Consider the following 11481-nt stretch of genomic DNA (forward strand, 5'->3'; position numbering starts at 1 on the left):
TATAATTATAATTAAAATATTTATGAAATTTTGGAAATCTTTGAAATATTTGGAAATTTTTTGGAATCTTTGAAATATTTTGAACTCTGTTACTTTTTTAACCCTTTTAAAATATTTATATAATCAGAAAAATGTCGGCTATACTTCTTTGAAATCTTGGTAAAATATTTTAGAAAAATTTGTGAAATCTTTGAAATGTTTTCGAATTTTTTCAAATCTTTGGGAACCATTCAAATATTTATGAAATTCTAGTTATATTTGTGAAATCGTCAAATCTATGTAAAATCTTGGAAATGTATGTAAAATTTTCAAAATCTTGATGAAGTCTTTGATATATTTGTGAAATCTTTGTTACTTCTTTTAAATAATTTTGAAATATTTTATAAAATCTTTGACATTTTCTAAAAAAAAATTGAGATATTTTCGAATTTTTGTGACTTTTAAAAAATTTTTTAGAAATCTGAAATTTCTTAAATCTTAAAGAGACATTTGAAATTTTTGTAAAATCTCTGAAATCTTTTGTAATCTGTGAAATATTTTAAATTATAATAAAATCTTTGAAATATTTAAAAATCTTTGTTTTATCTTTCTGAAATTTTTTCAAAATCTGTTAACGTTTCAAAAATATTTTGAAATCATTGAAAATCTTTGTAATATTCCTGAAAATTCTGTAATTTCTTAAAAATCTTTTGAAATCTACAAAGAAAATTTAATTCCTGAGATCGCCTAGAATCTTGGAAGCTTATTATGAAAAATTTATAGCAAAATAATAAAAATCTTTGCGATTTTTCTGAAATCTTGCCGAAATATTTCAAATATTCTAAAATATTTTGAATTTTTTTACTTTAACAAATCTTTGAAATCTTTAGAAATACCCAAATTAATTAAAAATATTTGCTATTGAATTGCCAAAAAAAAAATCGTAATTTCCCAGTTTTCCGGTCAAGTCGCCACCCTGAGAGACCCTACTAAAACAAAACCAAAAAAAAAATATATCGTACCAGTTTCTCAAATTATATTGAAAGCAGAAAATAAATGCAATCGTCCACAATGCCTTTTGTACGTATTTTGAACTTTTGTGACTACAATTATGACTAGCATTTGCACCCCAAACTGTTAGATAAAATAAAAAATTCTCTACAATAAATATTTAAATAAAATTTTATGGCAATGTTAAACGGCGGCACAAGGATTTCGAATGCAAACCACCAATCCCACAGCAAAATCCACAGTGGCACAACTCAACACCAATAGTACTATTTGCATTAATACTATTATAATGACGCATTAGTGTGTGTTAAAGTCATGTTAGTGGAAAGGGAAACAAAGAAAACACTCAAATTAGTACAGCTCCTCAAAACTGAATTGCGTGCTACGCAGGGGGGCATTTCCAAAAACGAGAAAACAAAAAATTCTTGTGCAAGTCATATCTCTAAAAAAAAATAAATAATAATAATAATAATAAAATAATCTAATTAATTGTAGATTATCGTCTTAAAATCAGAGGAATTCATAGTAGCACAAAATATGGTTGCAAAGTAAAGGAAGCGTCCATTAATTAGGTAAGGCTTTTTTTGTGTGGGGGGGGGGGGGGGGGGGGGGAGTCCAAAGCATTTCTTACGTCAGTTTTCTCTTTCTTATTATTAAAAAAATAATAATAATAACGGTTTTTCAAGAAAATAGTTAAATTTTCAACCTAAATGATGAATTTTCAACTAAAAAAATGAGCATTCAACTGAACTAGTTGAATTTTTTAATTAAACAAATAATTTTTGCTAAAAAAACTTGTTATTAAATTTTTAGTTAAAAAAATTAATGCTTAACCAAACAGATGTATTATCAGTAAAAAAAATTACTTTACAGAAAAAAAAAATTCATTTTGAAAAAAAGGTTACATTTTCGAAGAAAGTCATGTATTTTAAACTAAAATTGTAAATTTTCAACTGAAATAAGTTGTATTTTTAATTCCAAAAAATTATAATTTTCAACCAAAAAAGAAGTTTTCAATCAAATATCACATATTTGAACCAATTAAATCAATTATTAATTAAAATGAGAAAATTTTCAACAACAAAAATTAATTTAAAACAAAAATTTTTACTTTCAACAAAGTGATTTTGTTTTAAATAAAAAAGATAATTCTCTGCCAAAAAAATCTTTTAACAAATCATGTAGATTCTCAATGAAAATGTTGAATTTTCAATTTAAAAAGACAAACGTTCAATGAAATTCTTGAATTTTGAACAAGAAAAAATTAATTATCAACCAAAAATGGACATTAAAATTTTTAATTTTAGGAATAAATTTTCAAACAAACTGATGGATTTTCCACTTAAATGATAAATTTTCAACTCGGACAGCTGAATTTTATACCAAAAACATGAATTTTCAACTATAAAGATTAATTTTCTACAAAAACCGGCGAATTTCCTATAAAATACATAAATGTTTAAACAACCATTTTAATTTATAAATAAAAAATTTTAATTTTGAAGAAAATAGTTTAATTTTCATCTAAAAAAGGTACATTTTCAACCAAAAATAGTGCGCTTACATTTTCTGTTAAAAATCTAATTCTTAACAAACAAAAAAAGGATTTTTAGAAAAATAGTTAAATTTTTGGTTTTCAAAATTGATTTTTACCAAAGCAGTTACACTTTCAACCAGGGATTAATTTTTTATTAAAATAATGAACCTTCAACCAATAAAAAAAGGATTTTCAACCAAATAGTTTGACTTTCAAACAAGTAATTTTATTTACAAACTAAAAAATTACTTTTCTATAAAAAAGACAAATTTTTCACAAAAGACATCAATTTTGCAAAAAACTAATTTCATTCCTAAAATAAAAAATATCAATTTTGAACCAAATTGTCGACTTTTAATTTAAAAAAAAATACCTTTTCAAAAAAAAGATTAAGTTTTCTGTTAAAAATCTAATTCTTAACACGACAAAAAAACGGATTTTCAGCAAAATAGTTCAATTTTCTACTGAAATAGTTAAATTTTTGATTAAAAAAGAGATTTTCAACAAAGCAGTGAAATTTTCAATCAGAGAAAAATTTTTTAACTAAAATAAATGAATCTTCAACACAAAAAATGAATTTTTAACAGCAGAAACTTTCAACCAAGTAATTTTATTTCCTGTCTAAAATATTAATTTTACACAAAAAAGGCAAATTTTGAACCCAATAGTTGATATATAATATAATAATATATTATTATATTATTATTATTATTATTACTATATTATATATATTATTATTTAGTTTTAAAAATTTATTATTAACAAAGCAGTTACATTTTCAATCAGAGATGAATTTTTTAATTAAAATAATGAATCTTCAACCACAAAATAAATTTTTAACAATACAGTTTAATTTTCAACCAAATAATTTTATTTACAAACTAAAGAATTACTTTTCTTTAAAAAGGCGAATTTTTCACAAAGTATATAAATTTTCAAAAAACTAATTTTATTTCTAAATTGAAAATATCAATTTTGAACCCAATAGTTGAATTTTCATTTAAAAAAATATAAATTTTTAACAAAAAGAATGATTAAATTTTCGGTTAAAAATCCAATTCTTAACAAGAAAACAAAAAAGGTTTTTCAACAAAATAGTTAAATTTTTAGTTTAAAAATATTTATTTTTAACAAAAAGAATGATAAAATATTCTGATAAAAATTTAATTCTTAAAAAACAAAAAAAAAAAAGGATTTTCCGCAAAATAGTTCAATTTTCTACTGAAATCGGCGATACATTTTTTAAGTAAAATAAATGAATCTTCAACAAAAAAATTAATTTTAAACAAAGGAAACTTTCTATCAAGTAATTTTATTGTCAAACCTAAAAGATAAATTTTCTAAAAAAAAGGCAAATTTTTCAAAAAGTACATGAATTTTCAAACAATTAATTTCATTTCTAAATTAAAAATATCAATTTTGAAACCAATAGTTGAATTTTCATTTAAAAAAAGATACATTTTTAACAAAAAATAGAATGATTACATTTTCTGTGAAAATCTAATTCTTAACAAACAAAGAAAAAACCGGATTTTCAACAAATAGTTAAATCTTCTACTGAAATAGTTAAATTTTTAGTTAAAAAAATTATTTTCAACGAAGTAGTTACATTTTCAATCCGAGATGAATTTTTAAATTAAAATAATGAATCTTTAACCAAAAAATATGAATTTTTAACTAAAGAGTTTACCTTTCCACCAAGTAATTTTATTTCCAAACAAACGGATTTTAAGCAAAATAGTTCAATTTTCTACTGAAATAGTTTAATTTTTAGTTTAAAAAATTAACTTTCAACAAAGTAGAAACATTTTCAATGAGAGATTAAGTTTTTGATTAAAATAATAAATTTTCCACCGAAAAAATTAATTTTTAACCAAGTAATTTTATTTCCAAACTTAAAAGATTAATTTTCTACAAAAAAGGCAAATTTTTCGTAAAGTACATACATTTTCAAACAAATAATTTCATTTCTAAATTAAGAATATCGATTTCGAAACCAATAGTTGAATTTTCAAAAAAAATACATTTTTAACAAAAAATAGAATGATTACATTTTCTGTTAAAATCTAATTCTTAACAAAGAAAAAAAAACGGGTTTTGAGCAAAATAGTTAAATTTTCCACTGAAATAGTTAAAATTTTATTTTCAACAAAGTAGTTACATTTTCTATTTAACATGAATTTTTAAATTTAAATAATTAATCTTAAAAAAAATCAATTTCTAACAAAAGAGATTAATTTTCAACCAAATAGTCGACTTTTAATCCAAAAAAGATACATTTTCAACAAAAAATAGAATGATTAAATTTTCTGTAAAAAATTTAATTAACAAACAAACAAAAACGGATTTTCAGCAGAATAGTTCAATTTTCTACTGAAGTAGTTGAATTTTTAGTTTAAAAAAAGAATTTTTAACAAAGTAGTAAAATTTTTAATCAGAGATAAATTTTTTAACTAAAATAAATGAATTTTCAACAAAAAAAATGAATTTTTAACAAAAGAAACTTTTAACCACGTAATTTTATTTCTAACCTTATGGTTTAATTTGATAAAAAATGCGAATTTATCACAAAGTACATACATTTTTAAACGACTCATTTAATTTATAAATTAAAAATATCAATTTTGACCTAAAAACATGAATTTTCAACTATAAAGATTAATTTCTACAAAAACCGGCGAATTTTTTATAAAATACATAAATGTTTAAACAACTAGTTTCATTTATAAATAAAAAATATCAATTTTGAAGAAAATAGTTTAATTTTCATATAAAAAGGGAACATTTTCAACCAAAAATAGTACGCTTACATTTTCTGTTAAAAATCTAATTCTTAACAAACAAAAAAAGGATTTTTTAGAAAAATAGTTAAATTTTTGGTTTTGACAATTGATTTTTACCAAAGCAGTTACATTTTCAATCAGGGATTAATTTTTTAATTAAAATAATGAATCTTCAACCAAAAAAAAAAGAATTTTCAACCAAATAGTTTAACTTTCAACCAAGTAATTTTATTTACAAACTAAAAAATTACTTTTCTATAAAAAAGACACATTTTTCACAAAAAACATCAATTTTGCAAAAAACTAATTTCATTCCTAAAATAAAAAATATCAATTTTGAACCAAATTGTCGACTTTTAATTTTTAAAAATACCTTTTCAAAAAAAAATGAAAAAAAGATTAAGTTTTCTGTTAAAAATCTAATCTTAACACGACAAAAAAAACGGATTTTCAGCAAAATAGTTAAATTTTTTACTGAAATAGTTAAATTTTTAGTTTAAAAAATTGACTTTCAACAAAGTAGTAACATTTTCAAAGATGAATTTTTTAACTAAAACACATAAATCTTTAAAAAAAAAATGAATTTTTAACAAACGAGTTTACCTTTCAACCAAGTAATTTTATTTCCAAACTAAGAATTAATTTTCTACAAAAAAGGCGAATTTTTCACAAAGTATATAAATTTTCAAAAAATTAATTTCATTTCTGAATAAAAAATATCAATTTTGAATCCAATAGTTGAGTTTTCATGAAAAAAATAAAGATACATGTTCAAAAAAAAAAAAAAGAATTATAAAATTTTCTGCTAAAAATGTAATTCTTAACAAAAAAAAAAGGAAGAAAGGAGAATATTTGAATTTTCCTAAAAAAATAGATATACATTCAAAAATAAATAAATAAATAAAAATAGAATGATTAAATTTTCTGTTAAAAATCTAATACTTAACAAGACAAAAAAAAAGGATTTTCAGAAAAATAGTTAAATTTTCTACTGAAAAATAGTTTAATTTTTAGTTTTAAAAATTGATTTTCAACAAAGTAGTTACATTTTCAACCAAAACTGAATTTTCAATTAAAATGATGAATCTTCAAACAGAAACAAAACAAAAAAGTGAATTATTAACAAGAGTTTAACTTTCAACCATTTAGTTGAATTTTTTACCGAAGAAATATAAATTTAATGTAACGGAATTTTCTATCATATTTTAGCTACATATAAATCCATTTTTTCCAAAAATTGAGAAAATAATTGTTTCCGTATGTTTGAAATATCGTGAATTCGATTATCAAACTTAAGCAACCAAAAAAAAATTTTAAGAGAAAAAAAATTGCAAAAGGTTTTTCTTATAATTGAAAATAATAAATTATAATTTAATTAGAATCAACTGAAATAATCTGAAAAATCTGCTACTGTAAATAAAGTAGAAAATAACTTTTCTAAACTGAAAAAAAAATTATTAAAATAATCAAAAACTTGAATTTTTCCGTCATTAGAAGTAAATTTCCACTTTTTAAATTAAATTCCCGGTCATTGTCCGTTTTCCTGGTCAAATCGCCAACATATATTCAATATTAATTCTTTTCCCCTCTTTAAAAACCGTGGAATTCTCGTTAAATTCCCAAAAAATTACGCAATTCTTTGAAATGCATTATCATCCTTTAAAATACCTCAAAATCTGTAGAAAAAAATCCTATCAAATCACATTTACAATGAAAACAATCGATATATTTTTAAAATATTGAGTAAAAAAAAAATCTTACCTAAAAAAGGGGGTCACTAAAATGTTAAAAATCATCCTTACATAATTAATCGACCTTTCCAAATTATATTTAACGATTTCAAAAATAAGAAAGAGTGACTTGATTCAAATTTTAATTGACTTTTTTTTTTAACAAAATAAATGCAGCACAATCAAAAGCATTTTTACTGAAAGCAAAAATAATAAATAAATAAATGAAAAAGAGGTGAGTAATAAAAAAAACGGGGCAATACTTACTTGAGAAAGTAGCGGCACTTTCCTTCAATACTCTGAGCTCATTTCGCAGTTTCAGCATTGTCTCGTTGACGATACTCTTCTCGTTTTCGTATTTGCTCTTCAAATTGGTCAGCGCTACCTCGGCCGTATTTTTGTTCGATTTAAGAACTGTTCGGAGCGTTGCGATTTGTTCTCGCTTCGCTGAAAGCAAAGCTTTCAGTTTCAGAACTTGCTCCTGCAAATCTGAAACCTCCACTTTGTTCTCATTGACAGAGGCTGTAAAAAATACAAAGAAAATTTTTTAAATTTTCAGATTTAGGATTTTATTTTCAACCAAACTGATGAATTTTCAACTGGGATAGCTGAATTTTATACAAAAAACATGAATTTTCAACTATAAAAATTAATTTTCTACAAAAAAAGAAAGAAAAAAAACGGCGAATTTTTCATAAAATACATAAATTTTCAAACAAGTAGATTAATTTCTGAATAAAAAATATCAATTTTGAACAAACAAACAAAAAACGGATTTTCAGGAAAATAGTTAAATATTTAGTTTTTAAAATTGATTTTGAACAAAGGAGTTACATTTTCAATCAAAGATGAATTTTTTAATTAAAATAAATGAATCTTCAACCAAAAAAATGATTTTTTAACAAAATGGTTTAACTTTCAACCAAGTAATTTTATTTCCAAATCTAGAAGATTAATTTTCTGAAAAAAGGCGAATTTTTCACAAAGTACATAAAATTTTCAAAAAACGAATTTCATTTATGAATTAAAAATACAGAAATTTGTTGCTAGTTATTGCTAGTAGAATTAGGCACGGTGACCAAGAACTTAATTTCCAAAATTCCCTGATTCTTCTTTTGCTGATTTTTCATTTTCCTTGATGAAGGTTGACCGTTTTTTAATCAAAGAAAAAAATTCCCGGTCATTTCCCGGTTATTTTCACAGTTCGCCAACATTTTTCCCGGTCAATAAAATTTTAAAAATCGAACTCTATTCTAAACATTTTGCCATTTAAAGTAATAACAAATAAACAACAAATTAAGGCTTTCAAAGTAGTTTAAAATTCAAGTTTAAAAGTTTTTTAATTCAAAAATTTTCTATTCAAATCAAGGTGGCCGTTTTAATCGACGAAATAAATTCCCGGTTTTTTCCCGGTACGCGAACATTTTTCACGGTCAATGAAATTTAAAAAAATGGAATACTCAAGCTAAAAAATGTCCAATTGAAGTAATAATAACTGACCTGCAAATGAAAGCACTCAAACTGGAACTGTTAAATTTTGAAATTTTAAAATTTAAATTTAAATGTTTTTAATTTAAAAATGTTGTATTCAATTGCTCAATAATTTACGCGTGTAAAATTGAAGGTACTAACATTTTTCAATATAAAAAATATAAATCCACGTTATCATTTTCAATGCTCTAAATTAAAAAATCAATCAATGAACTTGCAAATGTTCAAAATTATATAATTATAAGGAATTTTAAGCTAGAAACATTAAATATTGAAAGATTCAAAAATTTGAACTGATAACTTCTTAAATTAGAAATTCAATTATTTTATTTTTAAATAGTTTAAACGTCCTTGAAAAGCTTCAAAATTTTATTTCAAAATCTTGAGACATCTAGAAGTTTTTTTAATTGGTTTTAAATTTTTAATTATTTTGGAATTCTTTTCGGAACTTCTAAATATCTGTCAAAATTAATGTATTTTTTTCTACAATTTTCAGAAAATCCTGTAAATTTTATAACATTTCTTTACAATTTGGATGTATAAGTAACTTTTGAAAATTTATTATTTATAGGCGAAATTTAAGTAATTTTAAGAGATACGTTGAAGTTTTGAAAAGATTCAAACTAAATGTAAAACTTGAAATGATAGCCTAATAGAAAACAAAATGTAGATTTTCGCAGATTTTAAACAAAATTTAATTCTTTTTAAGAATTGTGAAATGCTTCAAACGAATAAACACATTTTCTTAAGATTCATAGGAAAAATAAAAATAACTTTTTATTTTGAAAAATTATTTTAAGAGAATATTTAAAAAGTTATTCAAATATTTAAACAAAATTTTCAAAAAAGATTCTAAAAGATTTTAAGAAAACTTTCTAAAATTAGCACGATAATTTTTTATCCTTTTAAAACTCCTAAATATGTCTGAAAATTATTCAAACTTTTTCTACAATTGTTCATTTGTAAATTATATACCAAAATTTACAAATTTCACTTAAAACTTAAGCATTTTTCAAATACAACAATTAAAATTGTAACGTTCAAAGTTTACAGGCTCTTCGAAATTTTAACGGTTCCAGGTTTTCTATCTCAAACGATTCAGTTGAAGATTCTTTAACTTTAAATATTTGGTTTCGATTTACTTGTCTTAAATAAAAATTAAAAAATTGCTAAATATTCAATAATTAATCTTTTTTTTTATTAAAAATTTCAAATTGAATTGGTTAAAAATTGAATATTTTAGACTGAAACAATATTTTAAATGTAATAAAATCCTTTAATTAAAAATATATTATTATGAAGTTATTTTTAAGATGAAAATAGTTTATAAAATTTCAGTCACACGGTCACATTTTTTTAATGACTAAGACTTTCAAATTGAAACAGTTTAAGTTTTAACGTTAAAATCTGAAAATTCTTAAATTTTGAACTGATTTAAAATCGCTTTGTCAAATCGTTTTTGTTCATTTTTTTACAAAATTTTCAACAGCAAAGGTTTTTATTTTTTATTTGTTCAGGCTTTAAGAAAGCATTTAAAAATTCTTTAAATTACCAATGTAAGCTTGGAAATAAAAATTTTAAATGGACAATTTTTTAAGTAAAAAAATTTTGAATTACGCATTGTAAATTAAATAATAGCATAATTGAAAAACATAAAAATTCAACTAATTATTTAAAAACTGTTGAAATCGATCGTGGACAGATTTTTCTTCTACAAATTTGTAAAATTTGCGGTCTTTCAACAAGAACAAAAATTAACTTTAAAAAAAAAACCGTTACATTTTCTAAAAAAGTGATGAATTTTCAACCAAAAAAGGTCATTTTTCAATTAAAGAGATAACTTTTTATTTAAAATTATGGAACATTCAACTGCAATAAAATGTACATTTTTAACCCATTAACGACCAAAGCTATCAATTTTATAACATGAGTTTGACCGCAAAATTTGTGAGTATAACAAAACAATAAATAGATCAAAAGTGCTGTTCCTTATGTTTTTGGGTGAGCTAATCTCGAATCCGTCGTCAAAATTCAAATATTTTTATTTCAAAATTAAATATGGCGATTTTTGCATACAAAAATAGTGAAAAATGTTTTATTTTTTATGTTTATAACATTTTTTCAGGCATAAAACGGGTTAATATCTTAAAATTTCTTCAACCATCGGGGCACAAAATTCTTAAACTTCAACAGAAAATTTTTATATATACGTTTTTTTCTTCCAAAAATGGCGGGCAAAATGCAAAAATGTCCCAAAAACTGTTTTTATTCCATCATCGTTGTTTTTCTCAAAAACTTCAAAGTTTAAAAAAAAGTTCCATAGATTAAAAATGTCTTCAAATTAACAATAGAACACTATGAAATTTTTTCAAATTTTTTAGAACAAATTTTTGATTTTTCAAAAAATTTTAAAATTTGAAATTTGCAACAAAAAAAAAGTTTCAAATAAGTTTCAAAAAATCTGAAAAAAATCAAGAATATTCCTTGGCTAATTCTAAGACATTTTTATACTTGGAAAATTTGTACCAGAGCCTATAGATTTTGGAAAATAATTGATCAAACTTCATGCGAATTCTTTTCATGCGAATTCTTTTCATGCGAATTCTTTTCGCATGAAGTTTAATCAATTAGTTCCCAAAATCTATAGGTTCTGGTACAAATTTTCGAAGAATAAAAATGTCTTAGAATTAGTCGCAGAATATTCTAGAATTTTTTCAGATTTTTTGAAATTTTTTTTGCAAATTTCAAATTTTTGATTTTTTGAAAAATCAAAAAATTTGTCTAAAAAATCTAAAAAAATTTTCATAGTGTTCTATGGTTAATTGCAAGACATTTTTATTCCATGGAACTTTTTTTTTAAATTTCAAGTTTTTGAGAAAAACAAAGATGATGGAAAAATCCGTTTTTGGAACATTTTTGCATTTTGTCCGCCATTTTGGAAGAAAAAACA

The 11481-nt window shown here is 22.4% G+C and overlaps 1 protein-coding gene across 1 annotated transcript in view; it reads right to left on the bottom strand.

The window, feature by feature from the left end:
• The window catches only part of LOC117174209 (protein bicaudal D), a 78389-nt gene that overhangs the window by 15289 nt on the left and 51619 nt on the right, over window positions 1-11481 (bottom strand). Inside the window, exon 6 of the mRNA XM_033363074.1 lies at window positions 7308-7562. Coding sequence (XP_033218965.1) covers window positions 7308-7562 — 255 coding nt within the window. The remainder of the gene's footprint in view (window positions 1-7307; window positions 7563-11481) is intronic.

Source organism: Belonocnema kinseyi, chromosome 6 (genome assembly GCF_010883055.1).
Source record: "Belonocnema kinseyi isolate 2016_QV_RU_SX_M_011 chromosome 6, B_treatae_v1, whole genome shotgun sequence".
NCBI classification, from domain to species: domain Eukaryota; kingdom Metazoa; phylum Arthropoda; class Insecta; order Hymenoptera; family Cynipidae; genus Belonocnema; species Belonocnema kinseyi.